Source organism: Theropithecus gelada, chromosome 11 (assembly GCF_003255815.1).
Source record: "Theropithecus gelada isolate Dixy chromosome 11, Tgel_1.0, whole genome shotgun sequence".
Taxonomy (NCBI): domain Eukaryota; kingdom Metazoa; phylum Chordata; class Mammalia; order Primates; family Cercopithecidae; genus Theropithecus; species Theropithecus gelada.
The window spans coordinates 91,886,571-91,914,228 of record NC_037679.1 but is presented as its reverse complement, the minus strand read 5'-3'; the positions used below and the strand labels follow the sequence as shown (position 1 = coordinate 91,914,228).

Genomic DNA, 27,658 nt, shown 5'->3' with positions numbered 1-27,658 from the left:
TGTTGAGCTCGCAGGCATGAAAGCAACATTCACCTCCTTGTACATCTCCCATCAGAGTTTAGGTGACCAGGTGCATTGTCAATGAGCAGTTAAAAGAAAAAAAGAAAAAAATATATATGTGTATTTTGAGACAGAATCTCGCTTTGTCACCCAAGCAGGAGTGTAGTGGTGTGATCTTGGCCCACTGCAACCTCTGCCTCCCGGGTTCAAGCGATTCGCCTGCCTCAGCCTCCTGAGTAGCTGGGATTAAAAGCATGTGCCACCCTACCCAGCTAATTTTTTTTTTTTTTTTTTGAGAGACGGAGTCTCACTCTGTTGCCCAGGCTGGAGCGATCTTGGTTCACTGCAACCTCCACCTCCCGGGTTCCAGTGATTCTCGTGTCTCAGCCTCCTGAGTAGCCAAGATTACAGGTGCCCAGCACCATGCCTGACTCATGTTTTTGTATTTTTAGTAGAGACGGGGGTTTCACCATGTTGGCCAGCCTGGTCTTGAACTCCTGACCTCAAATGATTTGCCCACCTCAGCCTCCCAGAGTGTTGGGATTACAGGTGTAAGCCACCGCGCCCGGCCTTGAAGGAAGTTTCTATGTGTATTAAAAAAAAAAAACTGGAGAGTAGCCGGGAAAGTTTTGTTGAGGAGTCTGATGAGGAGGTTCTTGCTGTTTTGTTTTAAACGTGTTGAAGTCATTCACTGAAGAGTGTGCTTCAGACCAGGGGTGGTCGTGCTGGTCACTCGAGTGGGGCCTTGCAGCAGTGAGACCACTGAGGATTGGAGGCCTGGCCGCACCCTGTGTGGTGAGGGCCTGGGGAGGTGGTGCTCTCTGATTGTCAGTGGAGGGAGTATAATCGGTGCCACCGTTCTGAATGGCAATTTTAAGAATGCTGCTTGTGGATTTTAAATGTAATTTTTGTACTTTTGTTTTCTTCTCAGTCCAGTCAACCTGCAACCAAAACGAGACTTTCTAGCACGCTTGATCCTGAGCTCATGTTAAACCCAGAAAACTTGCCAAGGGCCAGCACCGTGGCTATGACAAAAGAATATTCCTTCCTGCGCACCAGTGTCCCTCGGGGGCCTAAGGTGGGCAGCTTGGGGCTTCCGGCACACCCTAAGGAGAAAAAAAGTTCCAAATCAAGCAAAATCCGGTCTCTGGCCGATTACAGAACTGAAGATTCAAATGCTGGGAATTCCGGGGGAAATGTTCCGGTTCCCGATTCTACCAAGGGTTCCCTGAAGCAGAACAGAAGCAGCGCAGCGTCCGTTGTGTCTGAGATCAGCCTGTCCCCCGACACTGAAGACCGTCTGGAGAACGCCTCCCTGGCTGGAGACAGTGTGTCTGAGGTGGATGGAAATGACAGCGACAGCTCATCGTACAGCAGCGCCTCCACCCGAGGGACCTATGGCGTTCTGTCGAAGACGGTGGGCACGCAGGACACCCCCTATATGGTCAACGGCCAGGAGATTCCTGCGGATACGCTGGGCCAGTTCCCCTCGATTAAGGACGTCCTCCAGGCTGCAGCCGCTGAGCACCAAGACCAGCGGCAGGAGGTCAACGGGGAGGTGCGGAGTCGGAGAGACAGCATCTGCAGCAGGTGGGGGGACAGCAGAGGTGGGCGGGGTGGGTGGAGGTGGGTGGGGCGATAGCAGAGGTGGGAGGGGCCGACAGAGGGGGCGGGGCGGGCAGGGGTCGGTGGGGCCATAGCAGAGGTGGGCGGGGCAGGCAGAGGGCCTGACCTTAGATGTTGCTTCCCCAACCCAGGACTCTCCACACTGGAACAGGGGATACACAGCTTTTCTTCCTGATTCTGTCCTTAGTCTTGACATGAACATTTCATTCATACCAAGTCTGCTGCTTTTTAAGCAGTCGTCTGTGTTATTAAAATATCCACTCTCCTGTTTGCATAGACTTGTCACTAAGCTGCACGATGCCCGTCTCACGTTTCCTAACAGTTCCCGCGTTGTGAGGTGCCAACTGTTGGCAGGAATGTTCATCCGTGCATTCATGCAAGCCTTAGCTCTCTACTTAATTTAAAAAGATTGGGAGAGAGCAGCAGAGGTGCGTGGAATTTGGAGAACATGGAGGAATATGAAGGAAAATCAGGATGGCTCTGGCTCGCACAGGCCTGACCCGTGCTTTTGTCCCCAGCGTGTCCTTGGAGAGCTCTGCAGCAGAAACCCAGGAGGAGATGCTGCAGGTGCTCAAAGAGAAAATGCGACTCGAAGGACAGCTGGAAGCCTTGTCACTGGAGGCGAGTCAGGTAACGGACGCTCTTGACGTCTTGGCGTGCGGCGAAGTCGGAAAGCACGTGTGGCTCCTCTGCTGGGTTCGAGGTTTCAGGATGTGGTTGGGAATCAGCCGCCGCAGCGTGTGTGGCAGCCGAGTGTTCTGCATCTTTACGTTTTTTGTCTATTGTCAGCCTTAGAAAGAGGTGTGAGTTTTCTGCCTCATCAGGCGTGGGTCCGTTTCTCCCTACATCTCACCAGAGTATTTCCTAGATGTTAGGTGTCTCACAGGCCTTAAGAGTTAAATTCTCTTGGTGGGTTGCACCTTTTTTTGGCACGGTGAACCTTTTTTCTTTGTAGTGCTTTCTGCTTTTTCTGATACTAGTTTTGCTATAGCAGAAAAAGCCACACACGCTGGCTTTGGTTAGCTTGTGCCAGAAACATCATTTTCCATCCCTTTTTCAGCTCTCCTTTGTCATTTTGTTGTATGCACTTTACCCATAGCAAAGAGCTAGGTATTTACCATCTGTCGACAGTTGAGTAAATCTGTTCAGTGGGGGTCAGCTGTCTGCTTCTGTTGTGGAAGTGTGAGAATGCACCCAGGCCCTGAGGTGACAGGGCTGAGGGGGCCTCCTGCAGCGAACGGGGCCACCGAGCAGGGCCGTAGCTGCTCACCGCGCCGGGAGCTTGCCTTGCTAAATGCACATCTCATGCTGAAGATGGTGTTCTTGTACAACATGGTCCTTGGACACAAACCTCCTAAAGCTGTGTCTACGGAAAAGGTGATTTCGGCTGTTTTGAGGCTAATTCTGGTTGTACAGTCGTCACTTCTCCAGCGTTACAGCGTGAGCCTCCCGTCGCTGGACGCGTTTCCCTTCCTCTGTGTAGCCACTCTCTCGAAGGGTGGCTTGCTCTCACTGCACTTTGTCTTCTTATCCTCCTGGGGTCACTGATCGGTGCTTCGGTTGCATCCACACCACGATCGTGAGGGTTGTTTCAGGTGTGGTGGTTGCTGGCCCCTTGCTCTAGGGTATCCTTGAGTTTGTGTTTCCTCAATTGCTTTGGGTGTTTGTTGTCTTGGTGATGTGTGAACTGGATCCCTCCCCGTAGGCCTTAGTGTGGGGGCCGGTGGGGGCCGGTGGGGGCCGGTTGGGGTCGGTGGTGGGGTGATTTTCGCTGGCAATTCTCTGCTGCTCGTGGGGCCACACAGCATTGCCGTGGTCACTCAGGACTGTGCTGTGTCCCGTGGCCCTGGCTGGAGCCCCTAGAGCCACACTTAGGAAGCAGCCACCTTTCCTTGCCTGTGTTTTTTGCCCATTTCCCCCCAGATCCGAATCCACTGTTAATCTCTCAGGGGTCCCTCTACACGTCTGGCATTCTGTGTGCGCGTGCCATATCCATGCCATATCTGGCATGCCCATGTGCACGTTTGGTGTTTTGAACACGTTTCCCGTGTCCTCGCAGGAGAAGGGTGCTTCCCCAGCGCTGCCCGAGCGCTGCCCTGTGCAGGTGCAGTTGGGCCCAAAACTAGTGCAGCTCCGTGTGCGTCCTGGGCCTGTTTGGAAAGTCGCCTTCTTCTGGGATGGCTGTGCTGGGAGAGTGCCTGGGGTCTCGGGGCAGGGTCCCCTGTCAGGCCCTGGGAGAGCACCTGGGGGTCTCAGGGTCCCCCGTCAGGCCCTGACTGACTCGCCAGTTGTGTTCCTGTTAATACACTGGACGGAAGTGACTCGTTTTCTGAAAGTCATTGTGGTTGTTGGGATCTTTTCAGGCACTTAAAGAGAAGGCTGAGCTACAGGCCCAGCTGGCCGCCCTCAGCACGAAGCTGCAGGCGCAGGTGGAGTGCAGCCACAGCAGCCAGCAGCGGCAGGATTCGCTCAGCTCGGAGGTGGACACTTTGAAGCAGTCGTGCTGGGACCTGGAGCGAGCCATGACCGACCTGCAGAACATGCTGGAGGCAAAAAATGCCAGCCTGGCATCGTCCAACAACGACTTGCAGGTGGCCGAGGAGCAGTACCAGAGGCTCGTGGCCAAAGTGGAGGACATGCAAAAGAGCATGCTCAGCAAGGACAACACAGGTGAGGCCAGGCCCTGGCCATGCCCTCCTCCTTCCCTGACTGGTCCCTGCTGCGCCCTCCTCCTTCCTCGCCACACCCTCCTCCTTCCTCTACTGGTCCCCACCACACCCTCCTCCTTCCCTAGCCATGCCCTCCTTGGCCACGCCCTCCTTCCCTGGCCATGCCGTCTTCCTTGACTGACTGGTTCCCACTGTGGCCGCCTCCTTCCCCGACTGGTCCCTGCCGCGCCATCCTCCTTCCTCTACTGGTCCCTGGCCATGTCCTTCTCCTTCCCCGCCACCGCCCTCCTTCTTCCTCAACTGGTCCCCGGCACACCTCCTCCTCCTCCCCTGACTGGTCCCTACCACGCTGCCACGTCCTCCTCCTTCCCCAGCCCCCGATCCAGGCAGGCGCCCAGCGAGCTGGGGCTGGTGCTGACAGCTCTGTTGGCTTGTGACTATACCTGTGGGGGTTGCACTGGTTTATAATTTACACATAAGGAGGCCACTTTTCTAAAGGAAATACAATTTTTAGTTGAACTTGTGGAATTGTGTACATTTTTGTGTGCACATCCAGGGGAATGAATTAGGTCTTGGAGATCGACCTTGGACCCTGGACTGTCTGCGGTGATCATTTACACGCATCCTGCCTCAAAAGTCCAGTGGTATTTCGGGGGTGTAGAGCTGCTCACTTATTCCACAGAATTGCAGATTCCATTTAAAATATTCAAGAACAGGCTGGGCGCGGTGGCTCACGCCTGTAATCCCAGCACTTTGGGAGGCCGAGGCGGGCGGATCACAAGGTCAGGAGATCGAGACCATCCTGGCTAACACGGTGAAACCCCGTCTCTACTAAAAATACAAAAAATTAGCCAAGCGCTGTGGCGGGCGCCCGTAGTCCCAGCTACTCAGGAGGCTGAGGCAGGAGAATGGTGTGAACCCGGGAGGTGGAGCTTGCAGTGAGCCAAGATCGCGCCACTGCACTCCAGCCTGGGCGACAGAGCCAGACTCTGTCTCAAAAAAAAAAAAAAAAAAAAGATATTCAAGAACAGCTCCTTGACTGTCCGTCTGGCAACCTTTTCTCCCTGGATGCAGCGTGTCGGTCCAGCTGCCTCCCTGTAGGGCTCGCCCAGCGAGTACAAGTAGGACAGTGGACCACGGGAACCGCGGCGGGCTTCCCTGTGGCTTGGCAGCACGCATTCTGCCCCCTCAGTCCCCGTCTGGGCCAGTCCCAGAGCCCACACTCCAGTGCCCAGCAGGCACGGAGAAGACTCTGGTTGACCTGCTCAGAGCAGGCGTGGACAGGAGCGAGAAGGAGAGGGCGAAGCAGGGTCAGAAGGTTGAAGACCAAAGCCTGGGGGACTGTGGAGTGACCTGGGTCCAGAGTCCTCCCAGGGAGACTGCTTGGTGGCCTCATCTCTCAGGACTTGGGATCGCCTGAGCGAGGGGGCGTTGGTGCAGCCACCGGGAGGGCTGACTCCACGTCAGCCAGTTCGCCCATGAGGCTGTGAGACTGGGTCTTGGATCTGATGACACAGAGGAGGGTGACAAGCTGGCGTCACAGAGGCTGCGTTCCAATACAAGAAAGAGAAAGCCAGCTGAGAGGCAGTAGTACTCCTGTAACCGCTTTAATATTTTAGTCGAGCATTTCGTGATACCCAGTCCCTTCAGAAAAACTATGAAACCCAAAAAGTTCTCAACACTAAAGTAGTTTGGGGCCCTGTGGGTTGCCACGCTTCACTTGACCAGTAATCGGGGGGTAGCAAAACCAGCCTGAACTGTGGTGAGGCTGCCCAGTCCTGACCGGGGGGCGACAGATACCCTTGCTGTTTGTTGATGGCTGGTAGACATCGTTGGGTCAAAGACGAGAGCCTCGGCGTCCACGACAATTTTCACAGATTTCATAAGTGTGAATTTGCCGACTTGATTAAATTTGTTTGAACCCCAAGCTCAGTATTCATGGACATGTGTGGAGCAGCAGAGTATGTGAGTCATCCTAGGCGCCCGCTGAGGAGGAGAAGATGCTCTGCCTGCCTTCGTGCTCAGCCCGAGCCGGAGGAGTTCTTTCCAGGGCCATGTTTTATTTCTTTTGGGGATAATTTTGCACTTTAAGATGGCCCCAAACACTAATGTTTTTTTTTTATTGTTATTGTTGTTGTTTTGTTTTGCTTTTGAGACAGAGTTTCACTCTTGTTGCCCAGGCTGGAGTGCAGTGGTGTGATCTTGGCTCACCGCAACCTCCACTTCCCAGGTTTAAGCGATTCTCCTGCCTTAGCCTCCCTAGTAGCTGGTATTACAGGCACGTGCCACCACGCCCAGCTAATTTTGTATTTTTAGTAGAGACAGGGTTTCTCCATGTTGACCAGGCTGGTCTCAAACTCCCAACTTCAGGTGATCCACCTGCCTCGGCCTCCCAGAGCGCTGGGATTACAGGTGTGAGCCACCGTGCCAGGCCAACACTGTCTAGTGTTTTTAAACGCAGAGAGGATGTGAGGTGTTCTGTGGAGATGTACTTCATTTTTTTCTTTTGATTTATTTTTTAAAAATTTATCCTGTTTCTGTTTTTTTAAATTTTATTTTTGTCTTTAAAAATTCATTTGTCTTTGAGATGGGTTGCTCCGTTGCCCAGGCTGGAGTGCAGTGGGGCAGTTGTGGCTCACTGCAGCCTTGAACTCCTGGGCTCATGGGATCTGCCCGCCTCAGCCTCCCAAGTAGCTGGGACCACAGGTGCATGTCGCCCCGCCTGGCTAATTTTGTTTTGAGCGGAGGATCTTGCTGTGTTGCCCAGGCTGGTCTGGATCTCCTGGGCATGCACCCCCATGCCCCCTGTACCCCCATGTCCCCTGATCCGCCATGCCCGGCCATCATTATTTCCTAGAGAAGCTCTGCTCGGGCTTGTTGGCCAAGTTGCTGTTGGCTGTGAGCTCATTGTGAATGAGTGGACGCTATGTATTGAATAGGTGTCTTAAATGGAGACGCAGAACGCAGGTTATGTATCGATGAACTGGTGAAGATGCTTGAGCAGAGGCCTGCAGGAACCTCACCCTGCATTTCTCCCAGGAGCAGCGTCTGTCAGCGTCCACTAGTGCCGTGTTCACGGCGGCTTCATGGAGTCAGCCACTGGGAATAACCAGAACTGATCTTATTTGGTCTCCGCTGAGAGTCCCGCCTTGTTCCCGCACGCGCGGAGCTGCGGACTCCCCCGTTGGCTGTCACTGGCCTGAGCTGCTGTGCTTGCCCCATTTCAGTGCACGACCTGCGGCAGCAGATGACAGCTTTGCAGAGCCAGCTTCAGCAGGTGCAGCTGGAGCGGGCGACGCTGACCAGCAGGCTGAAGGCGTCACAGGCAGAGATCTCGTCCCTGCAGAGTGTCCGGCAGTGGTACCAGCAGCAGCTCGCCCTGGCCCAGGAGGCCCGCGTCAGGCTGCAGGGTGAGATGGCTCACATCCAGGTACGGCCCCCGTCTACCTTCCAGGGCAGGTCACGCTTCTTGTCTTCGCGTAGAACGGTGCTTTTTCCAAAGATTTTTCTGTTTTTAGAGTTCACAGACGTTTTTGTTTTTAATCTGCTGTCTAGCACACCCTGTGTCCCATGTAGGATGTGTCCCGTGGGCCCCCCCACAACCTTCTGACATGGGAGACCCACAGCAGCCTCTGCCAGCATTTTCAATTCCAAAGCCTGTCTTGCTGGGCACGGTGGTGCATACCTGTAAATTCTCATCTGCCTGGGTCTCAGGACCCTCCCACCCCGGCCTCCCCACTCTGCTGCGATGTCTCACAGGTGTGTGGTGCCAGTGGGGTTCTCTTCCTGGTTGGAGCTTTTCCTTTCTCTGCTGTGTGAGCCCTCAGTGACACACAGGGGCCACATCTTTCCAGCGTCCCTCGCATTTCCTACATACTGTCGGAAACACTTTCCTCTCCCATCCACTCGTTAGTGGGCACAGCCCATGTCCAGCTTGGTCCCGCATATGTGGGAGCGTGTGTCTGTCCAGGCCTGCCCCTTGGCCCACATGCTGGAGACACCCGGACCGACAGGCAAATGGTTCACGTGCACCTCGATCCGAGTCTCAGCACCTAGCCTAATTAGGATGATGTCAGAGATGCTGAAGAGCGCCTTTGGTCAGCCTTAGTCTTTTTGTTTTTGTTTTTTTTTGAGACTGTCTCACTCCGTCACCCAGGCTGGAGCAGTGGTGTGATCTTGGCTCACTGCAGCCTCAACCTCTCAGACTCAAGCGGTCCTCCTACCTCAGTCTCCTAACTAGCTGGGATCACAGGCATGCGCCACCATGCCCAGCTAAGTTTTGTATTTTTTGTAGAGACACGGTTTTGCCATGTTGCCCAGGCTGGCCTCGAACTCCTGGGCTCAAGTGATGCCCGCCTCAGCCTCCCAAAGTGCTGGGATTACAGGTGCGAGCCACCGCACCTGGCCTGTTATCTTTTAATTAGCAGTGGAATTTTTTTTTCCAGGTAAAATATTATATATTTATTAAAACTTTATTTCTCAAGAGGGGAATGTGAAATACTAATTCCACCAAATGTTCCTTTTTTGTCTAGATTTACGAATATATACAATAGAAGTTTTCTTCAATTTTTGTTACTTTTTTTTTTCTTCTGAGATGGAGTCTTGCTCTGTCTCCCAGGTTGGAGTGCAGTGGTATGATCTCGGCTCACTGCAACCTCTGTCTCCTGGGTTCAAGTGATTCTCCTGCCTTAGCCTCCTGAGTAGCTGGGATTACAGGTGCCCGCCACCACGCCCAGCTAATTTTTGTATTTTTAGTAGAGATGGAGTTTCACCATATTGGCCAAGCTGGTCTCGAACTCCTGACCTTGTGATCCGCCCGCCTCAGCCTCCCAAAGCGCTGGGATTACAGGCGTGAGCCGCCGCGCTCAACCTATTACGTGCTTTCTAAGCCAGAGAACCATATGGAAAGCATTTGTTCTACATACAACATAACTTGGAAACAAGTCAGTACACAGATTAATACAGTTTTTTAAAACTGCGGTGCATTTATATGAGGTAGTATTTAAAGAAGTAAGCCATGCCAGGTGTATTTTAGAAGTATAGTTTGGACCAGGTGCAGTAGCTCATGCCTATAATCCCAGCACTTTGGGAGGCCGAGGCGGGCCAGTCACTTGAGGCCAGGAGTTCAAGACCAGCCTGGCTAACATGGCAAAACCCCATCTCTACTAAAAACGCACAAGTTAGCCAGGTGTGGTGGCGGGTGCCTGTAGTCCCAGCTGCTTGGGAGGCTGAGGCATGAGACGTGCTTGAATCAAGGAGGCAGAGGTAGTGAGCCAAGATCGAGCCACTGCATTCCACACTCCAGCCTGGGCAACAGAGCCACACTTTGTCTCAAATAAAAAACCAACAACAAGGAAGTGTGGTGGTGTAGCCTAGACAACAAAAAGAGGAAGCTTCAAAGCAATGGTGGCTCTAGAGCCCTATCTGCTTTTTTTCCGGAGACAGGGTCTTGCCCTGTCACCCAGGCTGCTGGAATTCAGTGTCACGATCATAGCTCCCTGTAGCCTTGACCTCTTGGGCTCACACAGTCTGCCTGCCTCAGCCCCCCAAGTAGCTGGGACATAGTTGAATACCATCACACCTGGCTAATTGTTTAAACATTTTCTGTAAGGACAGGGTCTTGCTACGTTGCCTAAGCAGGTTTTGAGCTCCTAGGCTGAAGCGATCCTCCTGCCTCAGCCTCCCAGCGTGCTGGGATTACAGGATGAGCCAATGCTGGGCCCTCACTGCTTTTTCCAAATACCTTTGGAATCCAGGTTCAGCATTCCTTAATCAGAGTTTTTAATACATTTTTTTGGTACCCAAATGTATCCCTTCATTCCTGGTAACATTCAGAAGGGAGGAGAATTCCAGGCAGACACTCTGCTTTCATGGTCTCAAAACACAGTCCCAGCAAAGGCTGTCTTCCCTGGCTCTGTGTATCTTCTCCTGAGGTCCTGGGGCCTGTGGCTTCTGTCACGTCTCGCACTTCGTACTCCAGGAGGTAGCATGGAACAGGCGACGCGGGCAGGTCCAGCTGCAGGCCCCAGGCTGTCCTCACATCTCCTTTCAGTGCTACTTCCCTTGGCTGACGCCGTCCTCCTCAGAGCCGTGGGACTGGGCTTTTTCACGAGACGCTTGGCCAGGGTGGGCCTGAGCACCTGGGGGTCTGGGCCGGGCCCTAGCTGGGCTGTAAAGGCTGCGTCCCGGGAATGGCACCTGTCAGGCAGGCTCTGGTGTGTGTCTGGCTGGATTTGGTCAGTTAAGATAAGGCTCCTCACCCACAGGGGCTCAGAGATGCCTCGTCAGTGGGGACTTTTGGGTAGGTCCTGCTACAAACCGCAGTCTGATGAGCTACAAACAGCATGATGAGCGCTTACGGATGGCCTGCCCGCCCTCCCACTCGGGCACACAGAGCCCAGACAACGCATATTTTGACGTAGGAAGACGTGTGGTGGGTGGTGGGGCTTATGTGGGAGACATTGAGGGGCAGCCCGTGACCCTCACCCTGGGGCCTCCAGGGACAGGCTGGTCTGCATTTCTTGCTTGAAATTGAGCAACTTTTTACTTTGTGGGGTTTGTTTTTGAAGGTTGGACAGATGACCCAGGCAGGTCTCCTGGAGCACCTGAAACTCGAGAATGTGTCCCTGTCCCAGCAGCTGACGGAAACTCAGCACAGGTCCATGAAGGAGAAAGGACGGATCGCGGCACAGCTGCAGGGTATTGAGGTGAGGCTGCGGCCAGGGCCATGTAAGGTTGGGAGAACATAAACATACACAGACGTAGATACGGTGTGTTTTTTCTTACATGTTCCATCTCTCTGTGTGTATCTCTTAAATATTCTCATGGTGGCCTGCAGTGACCACTCATTAAGGCTTTGGGACCCCCCCTGTGGGGCTTACTGCAGTGTGGCTCTTTCCCTGCCAGCCCCGCCTCAGCCTGGGCCCCGGCCGTCAGTCATTGCCAGTCAGGGATGGCGGTGGGTACAGAGTAGGTAAGGAGGAAGTGTCCGGTGAGTTTGTGCCTGACAGCCTGTCGAAGCCTAGCGATGAGAGGATTTTCTTTGCTTTCTAAGCACTCAACCCGCATTGCCATTTGACCCTCCAGCAACCACACGCTGTTGAGGTCATGGCCACTGCCTGCCCAGCCATCTCCAGAGGACAGAAATGCAGCAGCCTTGATAGCTGTTCTTTAGCTGTGGGACCCTGGACAATTTCTTAGCTCTCTGAGCCTCGTCTTTTTTTTTTTTTTTTTTTTTTTTTTTTTTTTTTTTGAGACGGAGTCTTGCTCTGCCGCCCAGGCTGGAGTACAGTGGCCGGATCTCAGCTCACTGCAAGCTCCGCCTCCCGGGTTCACGCCATTCTCCTGCCTCAGCCTCCCGAGTAGCTGGGACTGCAGGCGCCCGCCACCTCGCCCGGCTAGTTTTTTGTATTTTTAGTAGAGACGGGGTTTCACCGTGTTAGCCAGGATGGTCTCGATCTCCTGACCTCGTGATCCGCCCATCTCGGCCTCCCAAAGTGCTGGGATTACAGGCTTGAGCCACCGCGCCCGGCCGTCTTTTTTTTTTTTTGAGGTGGAATTTCGCTCTTGTCGCCCAGCTGGAGTGCAGTGGTGTGATCTCAGCTCATTACAACCTCCGCCTCCCAAGTTCAAGCGATTCTCCTGCCTCAACCTCCCAAGTAGCTGCTCTTATAGGCACCCGCCACCACACCCTGCTAATTTTTTGTATTGTAGTAGAGACGGGGTCTCGCCGTGTTGGCCAGGCTGGTCTCAAACTCCCGACTTCAGGTGATCCGCCCGCCTTGGCCTCCCAAAATGCTGGGATTACAGGCTTGAGCCTCATCTTTATAAAATGGGGATAGTGTCACCTACTCGATAGCCTTGTGGAAAAATTAAAGAAGAAGGAACGGTGTAAAACCCCAAGGCAGTGTATGGAGGGAGGTTCTGTGCTGGATGATGCTGGGCCGCTCTCGTTGCCGACCTTTCCCATTGTGCAGGGAGCTCTCCGCAGCCTCACGTGGTTTCTCGTCTTCTGCGACTGCTCCCACCTCTCTGTGGCATCAGCTGGGCCACCCGGCTGGGATGACGGATAAGAATCGTGTTGTGGGCCGGGCGCGGTGGCTCAAGCCTGTAATCCCAGCACTTTGGGAGGCCGAGATGGGCGGATCACGAGGTCAGGAGATCGAGACCAGCCTGGCTAACACAGTGAAACCCCGTCTCTACCAAAAAAATACAAAAAACTAGCTGGGCGAGGTGGCGGGCGCCTGTAGTCCTAGCTACTCGGGAGGTTGAGGCAGGAGAATGGCATAGACCCGGGAGGCGGAGCTTGCAGTGAGCTGAGATCCGGCCACTGCACTCCAGCCTGGGCGACAGAGCAAGACTCCGTCTCAAAAAAAAAAAAAAAAAAAAAAGAATCGTGTTGCGTCAGCCATAGTTCTTCAAGGGCTTAGTAGAGAAGAACTGAAAAGAATTTCAAGTTAGGAATTTGTGTTTTCCTAAGAGGTGTACCCCGATGTGAGGGCTCATCCACAGCCAGGACGCAGGCTGTGTTCACTGCAGGGGCCTCTGCTCTCTTACCTGGTGGTACCAAGCACTGCTCTTGTGAGAGCATGTCTGGGTCTCACTCCCGAAAGCAGGCACCTGTCGCCCACCTGTTGCCACACGAGAAAAGCCGGGGAGGTTCTGCTCACCAGTGGATCCGAGTCCTTCACACGGGGTTGTTGGCCTGGGCTGGACCTGGCCTCGGTCTCCTGGTTGGTGGGTGGCCCAGCTGCTCACCCGGGGCCCTCAGTCTGCAGTTGGTAGACAGGATGGGGACGTGGATGGGGCCCATGCCGGGGTGGTAAGTTTCTCCGCAGAGCACGGGACTTGCTGGCTGCTGTTCACTATTACGGTTTCCTGCCTTTTTAAAAACGCGTTGTTTGCTGGGCCCAGGCTGACATGTTGGATCAGGAAGCAGCCTTCCTGCAGATTCAGGAGGCAAAGACGATGGTGGAGGAGGACCTCCAGAGGAGGCTGGAAGAGTTTGAAGGCGAGAGGGAGCGGCTGCAGAGGATGGCAGACTCGGCGGCATCCCTGGAGCAGCAGCTGGAGCAGGTAAGTCCCTGCAGCCCTTCAGGCTGGACCCAGGCCCCAGGTGATCCCGAGCAGCCAGGACTGCACACAAGGAACCCGGGGGGTCCTCTGCTGTGGGGCCGTGTCTGCTCAGGTGAGAGGTGGGCTGTTGGTCAGATGCTGCTGCTGCTGCAGACCTGACTCTGTGTTTGCCCTGCTGGTTCTTCTGCACCAGGATTGTGTGTGAAAAAAAGACCTTCCATGGTGTCCATCAAAATTACTTGAAACCCGAACAGGAAAAGGGCTCAAAGTAGGGTTGGCACAGCCGACGTTCTCGGAGTGGGGCCGGCGCAGCCATGTGGGCTTCATTCCTTCCCCAGGTGAAGTTGACTTTGCTCCAGCGAGACCAGCAGCTTGAGGCTTTGCAGCAGGAGCACCTGGACCTGATGAAACAGCTCACCTTGACTCAGGAGGCTCTGCAGAGCAGGGAGCAGTCTCTCGATGCCCTGCAGACACACCACGACGAGCTGCAGGCCAGGCTGGGGGAGCTGCAGGGCGAGGCCGCCTCCAGGGAGGACACGATCTGCCTCCTGCAGAATGAGAAGATCATCTTGGAGGCGGCTCTGCAGGCGGCCAAGAGTGGCAAGGAGGAGTTTGACAGAGGAGCAAGACGCTTGGAAGAAGGTACCGAGGAAACGTCGGAAACTTTAGAGAAGTTAAGAGAAGAATTGGCCGTCAAGTCCGGCCAGGTACTGCGTTCTGCTGTGTTTTGTTTCGAATCAGAACCCTCCATGCAGGAGTGATGCTGCTTATTTGGTCCTTCCTTCCTGTCTTTTCTTCTTCCTTCCTGTCTTTTTCTTCTTCCTTCCTTCCCTCCCTCCCTCCCTCCTTCCCTCCCTCCCTCCTTCCCTCCTTCCCTCTCTCCCTCCTTCCCTCCCTCCCTCCCTCCTTCCCTCTCTCCCTCCTTCCCTCTCTCCCTCCTTCCCTCCCTCCCTCCTTCCCTCCCTCCCTCCTTCCCTCCCTCCCTCCTTCCCTCCCTCCCTTTCTCTCTTTCTCTCTCTTTTCTTTCTTTTCTTTCCTGCTGGGTCGCCCAGGCTGGAGTGCAGTGGCCGGATCTCAGCTCACTGCAAGCTCTGCCTCCTGGGTTCACGCCATTCTCCTGCCTCAGCCTCCCGAGTAGCTGGGACTATAGGCGCCCGCCACCGCGCCCGGTTAATTTTTTTGTATTTTTAGTAAAGACAGGGTTTCACTTTGTTAGCCAGGATGGTCTCAATCTCCTGACCTCGTGATCCACCCACCTCGGCCTCCCAAAGTGCTGGGATTACAGGCGTGAGCCACCGCGCCCGGCCGTGACTGGCTCTTTCACTTAGCATGATGTTTTCAGAGTTCATCGAGAAGAGAATGTTATTTAAAACCAGTTTTGGCCAGGCACTTTGATCCTTCGCAGGGGGGCTCCTGAGGGACCGCCCTCCATGTTGTAGCGAAAAAGGCTCATTCTCCAGTCGTGCTCTAGTGATAACTAGGATTTGCGTGCAGCGTATTCTATATTCAGACAGCAAACCTAGGCCCTCAACAAGCTTTTCCCTATTTCTGGAGTCGACTGCCCCATGTGTGTGTGCTGAGAGCTGTTTGCTGAGGTAGAGAAGTGTTTCCACAAACACACGTGTTCCTGAGTCCTCCAGGGCCCTCCGAGTGCAGATCCTGTGGGGTGGGTCTGCGTGGGGCCCTCCTAGTGCAATCCTGTGGGGTGGGTCTGCGTGGGGCCCTCCTAGTGCAGTCCTATGGGGTGGGTCTGCGTGGGGCCCTCCTAGTGCAGTCCTGTGGGGTGGGTCTGTGTGGGGCCCGAGGCTCTGCATTTCTCAAAAGCTCCTGGGCTGAATGGACTGGGCTCCAACAGACTTTGCAGGACAAGGACCAAAGCCTGGGGTCGGCACCCTCAGCCTGTGGGCGCAGCCCAGCACCGGGTTCTGTAAACTGTCACTGGAACAGCCCTGCTTGCCCGCCTGTGCAGAGACTGGAGCTGTGTCTGTGCTGCAGGAGCATTGCTGAGCAGCTGTGACTGACATGCAGCCTGTGAGCTGCAGTCATTTCCTATCAGGCATCTCCAAGAAAGGCTTGCCAAATCCTGGGCTGGAGTGCGCCCTGGCCTCATCCCCTCTCCCACCTCCCTGCCCCTCACTGTGCCTTCATGCTCTCAGTGGTGAGGAGGGAGAGCCCAGGCCTTAGGAACCACTAGTTTCCGTCAGGACACAAATGCTTCTTCCTATAACATCTGTGCAGATGTGTGCCCTCCTGGAGCCATCAGTGTAATGTCTATGTAGATGCATCCCCCTCCTGGAGCCCTCAGTGTAACATCTATGCAGACACATTCACCTCCTATAGCCTTCAGTGTAACAACTCTGCAGATGTGTCCTTTCCTGGAGCCCTCAGTGTAACATCTCTGCAGATGTGTCCTTTCCTGGAGGCCTCAGTGTAGTATCTGTGAGGATGTGTCCTCTCCTGGAGCTCGCTGTAACATTTGTGCAGATGTGTTCCCCTCCTGGAGCCTTCAGTGTAACATCTGTGCAGACACATTCCCCTCCTGGAGCCCACAGTGTAATGTCTGTGCACATGTTCCCCACAGGTGGAACACCTGCAGCAGGAGACTGCCACTCTGAAAAAGCAAACGCAAAAAATAAAGGAACAGTTTCTTCAACAAAAGGTAAAAATGTGTTGTTGATTTCTTCACTTGAAACAAGTGTATGAACAGAGTTTTGTGTGGTTTAATTGCTTAGCAATTCCAGTGTCATTGGAGTTGAGAAGAAGATAACAGGTAACATCTTGAGTTCTCTTTAACTCTTTTTTTTTTTTTTTTTGAGACAGTCGCTCACTCTGTCGCCCAGACTGGAGTGCAGTGGCATAATCTCGGCTCACTGCAAGCTCCGCCTCCCGCGTTCAAGCCATTCTCCTGCCTCAGCCTCCCGAGCAGCTGGGACTACAGGCACTGGCCACCACATCTGGCTAATTTTTTGTATTTTTAGTAGACACGGGGTTTCACTGTGTTGGCCAGGATGGTTTCGTCTCCTGGCCTTGTGATCCACCCGTCTCAGCCTCCCAAAGTGCTGGGATTACAGGCATGAGCCACCGCGCCCGGCTCTCTTTAACTTTTTTTAAAGGTACTTAATCTGCAAAGTCAAGATGCACTTCCACAGCGGGGTGGGGGTCTTGGCCCCTCAGATCTCCAGGGGCGGCTGTCACTGGAGCGCCTGTCACTGGAGCACAACCTGTTGTGCTCACTCTGGGGAGCTGTGTGTTGTGCAATGTTGTTCACACAGGTTGGGTTTGCCATTTAAAATGTCTGAAACATGCACGTGGAGTTCCAGCATTGAAACAAATTATGATTACCCAAAAAGACATGGAATATAAATTTTGTGTCAGTGAAGCCAGTACCTCCTGTTGGATTTTATGGGATCTGAGCAAGGGTGACCCCCGAAGCTGTATTGTTCGTGGTGCTGTGTTTTATTTCTGAGCGAGGACAACCCCTGAAGCAGCGTTGTGAGTGCCGTGTTTTATTTTTTTTTGAGACGGAGTCTGGCTCTGTCGCCCAGCCTGGAGTGTAGTAGTGCTGTCTCAGCTCACTGCAGCCTCTGACTGCCAGGTTCAAGTGATTCTCATGCCTCAGCTTCCTGAGTAGCTGGGACTACAAGCATGTGCCACCACACCTGGCTGGTTTTTTGTATTTTTAGTAGAGATGGGGGTTTCGCCTTGTTGGCCAGGCTGGTTTTGAACTCCTGACCTCAGGCGATCAGCCAGCTCGGGCTCGCAGAGTGCTGGGATTACAGGGGTGAGCCACCGCGCCGGGCCTGCTGTATTTTATTTCTGAGCAAGGGCGGCCCCTGGAGCAGTGTTGTGAGTCCTGCTTTGTTTTATTACTGAGCCACAAGCAAGGGGAGTACCTGTTGGAAGCAAAGCAGTGCAGTTGAAGGCTGGAGAGAGCCAGACTCCTTGGAATTGAAGAGACGTCTAGGAGGCTGGTGTGACTGCCTCGTGCACCACACACAGACTCTTGTTTAAACAGGCCGTGATGTCACCTGTGGGTAAAGAATGGTGTGTCTCAGTCGATGAAGGCTTAAATTTGATGAAATGTATCTTTACCTCAAAAAAGTTATGTCCCTGGTAAGTGGTAAACATTTTTGTTGAAGCCAGCGTGACCCCCAGAAGTCCCCCGCGCCCACCGCCCAGCGTCGGCTCACAGCTTCTGTCTCGGCAGGTGATGGTGGAGGCCTACCGGCGCGACGCCACCTCCAAAGACCAGCTCATCAGTGAGCTGAAAGCCACCAGGAAAAGGCTGGACTCGGAGCTGAAGGAGCTGCGGCAGGAGCTGATGCAAGTGCACGGGGAGAAGCGGGCCGCGGAGGCGGAGCTCTCGCGCCTGCACCGAGAGGCGGCCCAGGTCCGTCAGCAGATGGCCGACCTTGAAGGGCATCTCCAGTCGGCACAGAAGGAGCGAGACGAGATGGAAACACACTTGCAGGTCCGTCCGTGTCGGACTGACTCACTTGATGGGGAGGATTCGGCCAAAGTGCTTGGGGCGTGTGTGTCTGGGGCGGGGCCGAGTGTGGGGCGGGCCGAGTCTGGGGCGGGGCCGGGCCTGGGTCGGGCCGTGTCTGGGGCGCGTGTGTCTGGGGCGGGGCCGTGTCTGGGGCAGGGCGGTGGCAAGGCGGGAGAGGCTTTTGGAAGAACAGCTGAGAATATGGCCCACTTGGAGCATAGGTCCCAGAGGGGCGGTCAGGTGAGGCCTGGTAAGTCCAGGTGACGATGTTGCATGAAGGGAGGGAGTGAGAAGGCCCCGTGAGGCACCCAGCTTCTCCCCTTTGCCATGAGCTCCCGGGATCCAGTGTGTGAGGACGGCGGCTGTCATGCGTAAAGCAAGGGTGAGTGTTTTGTGGAGACCCCACGTCGGGGCAGGGCACCGGGGCCCGGGGACCCTGGGAGTCCCTTGTGGCTGGGTGCGGAGCTGGGACCGGCCAGAGACAGTCACACTCCTGTGGAAGCTGAGCCTGGGCTGGCTTCTGCACGCAGTGGGTGTCCGGGATGCTGGTGACAGTTTCTCGGCTGCAGGTGGCAGAGCAGGTGAGCTGGAGGTGAGGGGTGAGGGGTGCGGGATGGAGGCCACAGTCCAGGATCCTGTCCAGACATCCAGGCTGAGGAACCGGGAGGCGAGATGAGAAATCGGGAGAGCAACAGTAAATTTGGGGGGGGTCGTTTTGCTTATGATGTTTCTGAAGTTGCCAGAGAGGACCGAGCCAAGGTCCCATTAGGCGGACTGGTTAGCGTGTCTGGCTCATCAGGAGCCAGGTTGAGGCCGGGAGTACGCGGTGTGGCCGGCGCCGGTCAGTGTCGGAAAGTAGGAGCTGATGGAGGAGCGCCGGTCGGTGTCAGAAAATGGGGGCTGATGGATTAACGCTGCTGCCGGGGTGGGGAGGTGGGCCGAGGGCAGCGCCGGCTCCTTGCGTTGCAGGAGGCTTGGAGGACACAGCAGTGGGGCCAGAGCACCTTCAGACCCCACAGCTGCAGGTCTGGGCTGGTTGTGGGGACTCGCCTAGCACACAGAAGCTGGGGAAAGGCTGCGAGGGCAGGAGCAGGTGGGGGACGCAGCCGTCAGTGTTCACAGTGAAGGCTGAGGAGGGCATCCAGGAGGCTCCAGGGAAGGGTCCTGGAGTCTCCAGGGATGAGTCCCAGGGGCCTCTGGGGAGGGGTTCCGGGGGCTCAGGGAGGGGTCCAGGGGCTGTGGGGAGGGAACCCAGGGGCTTGAGGGGAGGATTCCCGGGGACTCTGGGGATGGGTCCAGGGGTCTCCAGGGAGGGGTCCTGGGGTTTCTGAGGAGGGGTCTGGATCCTTGAGGAGGGGTCCTGGGTCCTAGGGGTTAGGAGGAGAGGTCCTGGGTCCCCAGGCTTTCCTATGAACTAGTCATGTCCTGTTGTGCCTCTGATGCTCTGGACACAGTGTTTGGAAACGGTTGTTGGTCTCAATAATGAGTGGTTTGTGGCCGAGCGCAGTGGCTCACCCCTGTAATCCCAGCACTTTGGGAGGCCGAGGTGGGTGGATCACAAGGTCAGGAGTTCAAGACTAGCCTGGCCAATGTGGTGAAACCCCGTCTCTACTAAAAATAAAAAAACTAGCCGGGTGTGGTGGCGGGCATCTGTAGTCCCAGCCACTCGGGAGGCTGAGGCAGGAGAATCACTTGAACCTGGGAAGCGGAGAGGTTGCAGTGAGCTGAGATCACGCCCCTGCACGCCAACCTAGGCGACAGAATGGGACTCCATCTCAAGAAAAAAAAAGAGTGGTTTGTAAGAAGGTAGATGTCTCTCCCAGGATTTTTCTCAAGGCGCAAGTCCTCCAGGGCGAGCCTGTGCAGTGCCATCGGCAGGGGCGATGGGCTGGAGCCCGGGAGGGGAGACAGGCTGGGGTTTCAGTGCCGCTCCTCACGCCCTCCTTCCCTTCCGAAGTCGTTGCAGTTCGATAAGGAGCAGATGGTCGCGGTCACAGAGGCCAACGAGGTGCTGAAGAAACAAATTGAAGAGTTGCAGCAAGAAGCCCGGAAGTAAGTCCGCATGTGCCCGGGGGAGGCAGGAGAGCCCCGTGGGCTGCTGCTGTTGTGCGGGGACACCCTCCCTGGGAGGTGCTGTGGTGGCCTGGAACGTTAAGGTCCAGGTTTGGAGTCCGTGTGGTTTGGTGGCTGCTCATCTGCGAAATGATCCGAGTTGATTGTGGACTTGCTGAAGCTCCTGTAACAGAAGCTCCCAGGTGTTTTTATGTTTGACTTTTTGTGCAGCAGCATCCCCTCTCCCAGCTCCTACCCTGGGAGACGCTTCAGTGTTCATCCTCACACCTCACACTCACATAAACATGAACACACTGACCTTGCCGGCACACGCCCGTGCATACATGTGCGCACAATCAGATGCTGTTAGGGGCTGCCTTACCCCAGTGGTGCACAGACCTCGCTGGCACACGTTTGCACACACAGATGCCGTCGGGGCTGTCTTACCCAGTGGTGCACAGACCTCACGGGCACATGCCCGTCAATATGTGCGTGCACACGCAGATGCCGTCGGGCCTTCTTCCTCTGGCGTTGTGCCCTGTGCTGCTTTGCTTCATTTCTGTAGAGATGGGGTCTCACCATGTTACCCAGGCTGGTCTCGAACCCCAGGGCCAAGCAGTCCTCCTGTCTCAGCCTCCCAAAGTGCTGAGATGACAGGCGTGAGCTACCATGCCCAGCTAAATGCATAGTTTTGAGGTATTTTGTTTGTTTTCGAAATGGTCTATTTCTGTCGCCCAGACTGGAGTGCAGTGGTGCCATCCTAGCTCACTGCAGCCTCAACCTCCTGGGCTCAAGTGATCCTCCCAGCTCAGCCCCTGGAGTAACTGGGACCCCAGGTGTGCACCACCACGCCTGGCCAATTTTTAAATTTTTCTGTAGAGATGAGGTCTCAGTATGTTGCCCAGGCTGGTCTCAAGCTCCTGGACTCAGGCGATGCTCCCGCCTCGGCCCCCCAGGATTCCAGGCGTGGGCATCAGTGCTGCTTTGCTTTAATCAGCTGGTGATTTGCTCATGAATCTGATGGTTGAAATTTTTACCGATATTCAGGAACGTTTCTGTTTGGTAGGAGCAGACCCTTTCTCTGCATTCACAGGGTCGTTCATAAGCTGCCCCAAGAGGAGGGCAGGTCTGATGCTGGTGGTGGAAATGGTGAAAATTCACTGAGTGCTTCCGCTGGCCTGGCTCTGCAGGAACACCTGATACGGACTGATCCTTCGCTGTGTGCAGCCCCCACAGGACAGACACACACTCACCCGGCTTTCCTAGGGCAGCTGGGTTCTGGGGAGAGCGAGGGTGGGGCGTGAGCAGAGGCAGCCTCCCCGTGGCCCAGGGTCTCGGCCACCGAGCCCGTCCTTCAGGAGGGGCTTCTGAGACGCACTGCCTGTTGCCTGCTGTTGCCAACCAGAATGCCAGACGGTCGCGTCAGAGGATAATTCAGCTTCCTCTTGTGTCTCCCTCGTGACACCCCAGGGCCATCACGGAACAGAAGCAGAAGATGAGGCGGTTGGGCTCAGACTTGACCAGCGCCCAGAAGGAGATGAAGACCAAACACAAGGCCTACGAGAACGCCGTGGGCATCCTCAGCCGCCGCCTGCAGGAGGCCCTTGCGGCCAAGGAGGCTGCGGACGCGGAGCTGGGCCAACTCCGAGCCCAGGGCGGCAGCGGTGACAGCAGCCTGGCTCTACATGTAGGTAACGCCGTGCCATCCCTGGCCAGGGTTGCCAGCCCCTCAGTGCGGGGAAGGGCTCTCCATCAGCAGTTGTCCCCTAAAGCCTCGCGGGGCCAAGCTCACGTGGGAGGTGGCAGCTCTCTAAACTCCGCTCAGCATCGAGGTTGCCGGGAGCCCGCAGTGACGGAGCATCGCCCCGCGACCCTCATGAACCCTGCGCGGTCTGCGGTCTGCGGCCTTCACCTGATTTTCCTCAAGAAATGTCCTTTCTCAGAGAAGCTCAGCTGCTCCCTTGGGGCAGAGGGAGGGCCTGCCCTGGTCCACTCGCGTTCCAGCAGCCTCCGCACTCGCTGAGAAGCAGGAGTAAGGGTGTGGGGTCAGCGTTTGGCAGGGTTCGGGGAGCGTTTAGAGGTAGCCACGCTGCGGTGGCCCAGAACGAGACGGTGCCCTTGCTGGAGGGCTCTGAGCAGGGCCTTCTGTGGAGGCCGCGGCCCTCTGTGCTCTCTTAGCTTACGTGGTAGGCATACCATTCTACCTGAGTAAGTTCATCTGCGTTGTATTTATTATTCTCCAGTTCGTGTCCTTGCACTGACAACTTAGTATTTCTTCTTACATGTGGTTTGTTTCTATTTCCCGTCCACCTAAGAATTTAGGGGTAAGAAAAGACTGTATCATAACATGGGGTTTTCTTGTCAAATTAAATAAACTCAGCCAGGCATGGTGGCTCACACTTGTAAGCCCAGCAATTAAATAAACTCAGCCAGGCACGGTGGCTCTCACCTGTAATCCCAGCACTTTGGGAGCCCGAGGCGGGAGGATCGCTTGAGCTCAGGAGTTTGAGACCAGCCTGGGCAACATAATGAGACCCTATGTCTACAAATAATACAAAAATATTACCCAGGCATGGTGGCACGTGCCTGTGGTCCCAGATGCTTGAGACGCTGAGGTGGGAGGATCACCTCAGCCCAGGAGGGGAGGCTGAAACTGCAGTGAGCCGTGATTTTGCTGCTGCACTCCAGCCCGGGCGACAGAGACTGTGTCTAAAATTAAATGAATAAATCAGGTGCTCCCTCTCACCTGATTGCTTTGTAAACTGTTGGGGAGATTGATTCAGTTGCCATTTTCCTTGGGCTCACTAAGGGCTGGGGTGGGGAGGGCGCAAAGGCCGGGTAGAGCCAGCCCCTCGCCACATCGTTGCAGATGAGGAATAGCACGGCCGCGAGCCAATGTCTTGTGTCCGTCCGGGCTTCACCCCTCGCAAGTGGTGGCTTTTGGCAAATTTCTCACCTTTTTGATCCTCAGTGAAATGAGGTCAAACTGAGGTGAATGAGGACCTCCTCATGTGAGGGTTAAGTTAGGTGGTACTGGAACATGCTTGGCAAGGGCCTGGCACCATCGAGGCAACAAGTGGGTGGTGGGCAGAGCACACCGGTGCCTGCATGTATCCATTCATGTGTGAGGTGTGAGCACGTGTGTGTGTGGGGTGCGAACATGTGTGGGGTGTGAATGCATGTGTGTGGGGTGAGCACGTATGTGCATGTGTGAGATGTGAACACATTGTGGTACATGAGCATGTGTGTGCGTGTGGTACGTGTGTGTGTATGTGATGTGTGGTGCGTGAGCACATATGTGGTGTTGATTACACCTGGTGCTGCTTGCTTGCCACAGGTGGTGATTTATAGCCATTATCTGCAGGTCAGATTTTCTTCTGTATTTTTGAAGCATTGAACTGAAGAGATGATTTCGTTTGTCCCAGCTGTCCCCGTGTGTCATCGTGTGCATGCTGTGGTCGGTTAATTCAACTTCTTTAACATAAAGGAAGGTTGTGAGACTGTGTCAGACAGCTGGTGTCTGGTGTGTGCAGCCACACAGCCTCCTGCCTGCAGGTGCCACAGGAAGTGAGGGGGGTCAGGGCCTGTCCCATGACCAAGTGCCCGTTCTGTCTCGGCCCTTAGGAAAGGATCCAGGCCCTGGAGGCGGAGCTGCAGGCTGTCAGTCACAGCAAGACTCTGCTGGAAAAGGAACTGCAGGAGGTCATTGCGCTGACCAGCCAGGAGCTGGAGGAGTCCCGGGAGAAGGTGCTGGAGCTGGAGGACGAGGTGAGGCTTGGCTGTCTGCTGTGGCGGCAGCGTGGGGCACGTCACGTGATCCCTGGGCATGCCACCATGCGTGTGGCCCGAAAAACAAAACTTCACCGTGCGCCTAGCGTTGCTTTTGGTGTTGCCACCTTCTGACCGTCAGCCTCTGGCTCTGTGGCGGGGCAGGCCCTGATTCCAGCCCTCTGGGGAGGATCACTGTGTTACCGTCTCTTTGGTGGAATGGTTACAGAATTCACAGTGCAGCCCTTCTCAGTTCAAATGCTTTGGTTTCAAATAAGAAACCCAACTTGGCCGGGCGAGTGACTCACGCTTGTAATCCCAGCACTTTGGGAGGCTGAGGTGGGCGGATCACGAGGTTAGGAGTTCGAGATCAGCCTGGCCAACATGGTGAAACCTCGTCTCTATTAAAAATACAAAAATTAGCTGGGTGTGGTGGCGGGTGCCCGTAGTCCCAGCTACTCAGGAGGCTGAGGCAGGTGAACTGCTTGAACCCAGGAGCAGAGATTGCAGTGAGCCGAGATCGTGCCACTGCACTCCAGGCTGGGCAACAGAGTGAGACTCCGTTTCAAAAAAAAAAAAACTCAGATCTGTCTCAGGTTCAGAGACAGTTCTCACTTCAGCGGTGCTGGTGGCAGCTCAGTGTCCCGGCCCCCTCTCCCTCCCCAGCCCCTCTGGTTCCCGGCCCCCTCTGCCTCCCCAGCCCCTCTGGTTCCCGGCCCCCTCTCCCTCCCCAGCCCCTCTGGTTCCCGGCCCCCGTCTCCCTCCCCAGCCCCTCTCTGTGGAGCTCCGTCACCCTAGGGCTGCCTGTTCCACTCACTGTGTCCTGTCCTGAAATGGTTTTGCTCGTGCCCACCCTGCTGAGTGGCCTGGCCAGGGCTCAGTGCCTGGACAGGCTTCTCCAGAAGCCCATGGCCCCAGGAGAAGGCTGGGCTCTTGGCCATGGGGAGGAAGGAGAGGGGCCTGGGGAAGTGACTGACCATGACCACAACAGCCTTCATATCATGAAGCAAGCATGGTCCTGTAGTGTCCATTGCTGTTTTTGTTGTTTTGAGACAGTCTCGCTCTGTCACCCAGGCTGGAGTACACGATCTTGGCTCACCTCAGCCTCCACTTCCCAGGTTCAAGTGATTCTCCAGCTTCATTCTCCCGAGTAGCTGGAACTACAGGCACCTGCCACCACACCTGGATAATTTCTGTATTTTTGGTAGAGATAGGGTTTTATCATGTTGGCCAGGCTGGTCTCAAACCCTTGACCTTACGTGATCCACCTGCCTCAGCCTCCCAAAGTGCTGGGATTCCAGGTGTGAGTTACCACACCTGGCCCATTGCTGTGTTTTAGTTTTCGATGTTTCTTTTCTTTTCTTTTTTTTTTTTTGAGACAAGAGTCTCGCTGTGTTGCCCAGGCTGGAGTGCAGTGGCACGATCTCAGCTCAGTGCAACCTCCTCTCTTGGGTTCGAGTGATTCTCCTGCCTCAGCCTCCTGAGTAGCTGGGACTAAAGGCGTGCACCACGACGATGGCTAGTTTTTGTATTTTCAGTAGAGACGGGGTTTCACCATGTTGGCCAGGCTGGTCTCGAACTCCTCACCTCAGGTGATCCCCCCCACCTCAGCCTCCCAAAGTGCTGGGATTCCAGGCTGAGCCACCACGCCTGGCCTAAGTGTCTGCTTTTTCTTATTGAAAACACCTGTTTCTGGGGTGTGTGAACTCCACTCACCAGTGCAGGTAATTTCACAGTGACATTGGTATGTTTCAGCTTCAAGAATCCAGAGGCTTCAGGAAGAAGATAAAACGCCTTGAGGAGTCGAACAAGAAGTTGGCTCTCGAATTAGAGCACGAGAAAGGGAAGCTTACGGGTCTTGGACAGTCCAACGCAGCTCTGCGGGAACACAACAGCATCTTAGAAACAGCTTTGGCCAAGAGGGAGGCAGACCTAGTCCAGTTGAACCTTCAGGTATTCAAACTTGTCAAACTCAGGCCAGCAGCGGCGTGAGAGTTGCTGAGGCTGCGTGCATTCCGAGACTCTCCCCCAGATTCAGTCACTTGTGCTGACTCCTAGCCCACCCGGCCTGCAGCCGAGAGAACAGGCTCAGGGGTGACCCACTGGCCTGGGTCCCCGGCTGCTGGTGCAGGGCTGGGCTCTCTGAGGTGAGGCTGGAGCCCCTGTGTGTGCTCAGTTCACCTGTTTAGTTGAGGGGCAGACGTGTTTAATTGAGGGGCAGGCCTGTTTAGTTCACGGGGAGGCCTGCTCAGTTGAGGGGCAGACCTCCCATGCGGGTGTGGCTGAGTTCCAGTCCCAGGTAGTGACGTTGTATGTAGGGGGCACTTAACGAGAGGTTCACGCAGTTCAGAACTGGGACTCGAACACTGACCTGGGTCTCACTCAGCTGCTCAGGCTCCACAGCCTCTCTGGATTGAGGACCAGGCGGGGCATTTCAGGGAAATCCTGGGGGCCACATCAAGCTGCTGGTGTTGACTCTCCCGTCTTAGTTCCATATTTTGCCCTAGTTCCCACCACTTCCGTTCTGTTTGTACCTGGCTGCAACCCCTGATTTATATGTAATTTTTGGGTTCCCAGCCACCACATTCTTTTTTTTTTCCGTTGTTGTTCGTAATACAGAGGCTCACTCTGTCTCTCAGGCTGGAGTGCAGTGGCAGGATCTCGGCTTCCCGCCCCCGAGTTGAAGCGATTCCCCTGCCTCAGCCTCTGGTATAGCTGGGACTACAGGCGCCGCCACCACGCCCAGCTAATTTTTTATATTTTTAGTAGAGACGAGGTTTCACCGTGTTAGCCAGGATGGTCTTGATTTCCTGACCTGGTGATCCACCTGCCTCAGCCTCCCAAAGTGCTGGGATTACAGGCGTGAGCTACCGTGCCCGGCCCATTCTTTTTTTTTTTTTTTTTTTTGAGACAGGGTCTGGCTCTTGCCCAGAGTGGAGGGTGGTGCAGTGGCACCATCACAGCTCACTGCAGCCTTGACCTACTGGACTTCAGCAATCCTTCTGCCCCAGCCTCTGGAGCCATGGGGCCCACAGGCGTGCCACGTTCTTGAGTGCGGCCCTGTGGTTGTGCTCCCGCAACCTAGGATTCTGTTTTTGTCACAGATTCTTCAGAGGTGGAGTTTCCTCTGCCTCCCTGCGTGTGCCTGCGCCTGTGATGTGACGTGTGCCTGCGCCTGTGATGTGACGTGTGCCTGCGCCTGTGGTGTGACGTGTGCCTGCGCCTGTGATGTGACGTGTGCAGCCTTGTGTGTTTGCCATTTGACGTCCTTATCTGTCCTGCAATCTGATCTAGGTGCAGGCGGTTTTGCAGCGCAAAGAAGAGGAGGATCGCCAGATGAAGCAGCTTGTCCAGGCCCTGCAGGCCTCACTAGAGAAGGAGAAGGAGAAGGTGAACAGCCTTAAGGAGCAGGTGCGTGCCACTTTCTGGCTCACAGGGCGTTCCAGGGGACGCTCCAGTGCCTAGAAATCTATGCAGAGTCCTTCACACACCAGCCTCCTTCCAGCAGTTACAGAGAGCAAAGGTGCGTTGCAGTTGTCGGTGATGGAGGCTGCAGAGCACCTGGTCTGGTCCTTAGACGGTGGTGTTAGATTAAATGGCAGTGCAGCCGTGAGGACCTGGGGCCAGTGAGCTCCGCATGCATGTGTATTTATATTGTGCGAGGAACGGTGTCCTGTGTGTCTTGTTGCATTGAAAAAGCAAACTTGAGAATAGCATAGGATCCCATTTGTGTTCGGCAGACGAGGGGTGGTTCTGTGGACCCTTCTCTGTGTAGAGAGCTGTCTTTTCTTTTTTTTTTTTTTTTTTTTTGAGACGGAGTCTTGCTCTGTCGCCCAGGCTGGAGTGCAGTGGCGCGATCGCGGCTCACTGCAAGAGAGCTGTCTTTTCATGGCTGGCCCCTGCCCTGCTTCACCTGTGTTCACTGACACATTGGTCAAGTTGCCAGCAGAGGCCCATCCTGACCCCCAGGTGCCCTGTC

General features: G+C 55.1%; 1 protein-coding gene across 2 annotated transcripts in view; it reads left to right on the top strand.

The window, feature by feature from the left end:
* GOLGA3 (golgin A3) overlaps window positions 1-27,658 on the top strand; it is a 54,997-nt gene that overhangs the window by 15,954 nt on the left and 11,385 nt on the right. For both annotated transcript variants that reach the window (XM_025402388.1, XM_025402387.1), the window contains exons 5-18: window positions 932-1,590; window positions 2,145-2,256; window positions 3,990-4,296; window positions 7,523-7,725; window positions 10,865-11,002; window positions 13,209-13,370; window positions 13,709-14,077; window positions 15,952-16,029; window positions 17,578-17,841; window positions 19,817-19,911; window positions 21,382-21,598; window positions 23,536-23,679; window positions 25,435-25,632; window positions 26,974-27,090. In XM_025402388.1, coding sequence (XP_025258173.1) covers window positions 932-1,590; window positions 2,145-2,256; window positions 3,990-4,296; window positions 7,523-7,725; window positions 10,865-11,002; window positions 13,209-13,370; window positions 13,709-14,077; window positions 15,952-16,029; window positions 17,578-17,841; window positions 19,817-19,911; window positions 21,382-21,598; window positions 23,536-23,679; window positions 25,435-25,632; window positions 26,974-27,090 — 3,063 coding nt within the window. The remainder of the gene's footprint in view (window positions 1-931; window positions 1,591-2,144; window positions 2,257-3,989; window positions 4,297-7,522; window positions 7,726-10,864; window positions 11,003-13,208; window positions 13,371-13,708; window positions 14,078-15,951; window positions 16,030-17,577; window positions 17,842-19,816; window positions 19,912-21,381; window positions 21,599-23,535; window positions 23,680-25,434; window positions 25,633-26,973; window positions 27,091-27,658) is intronic.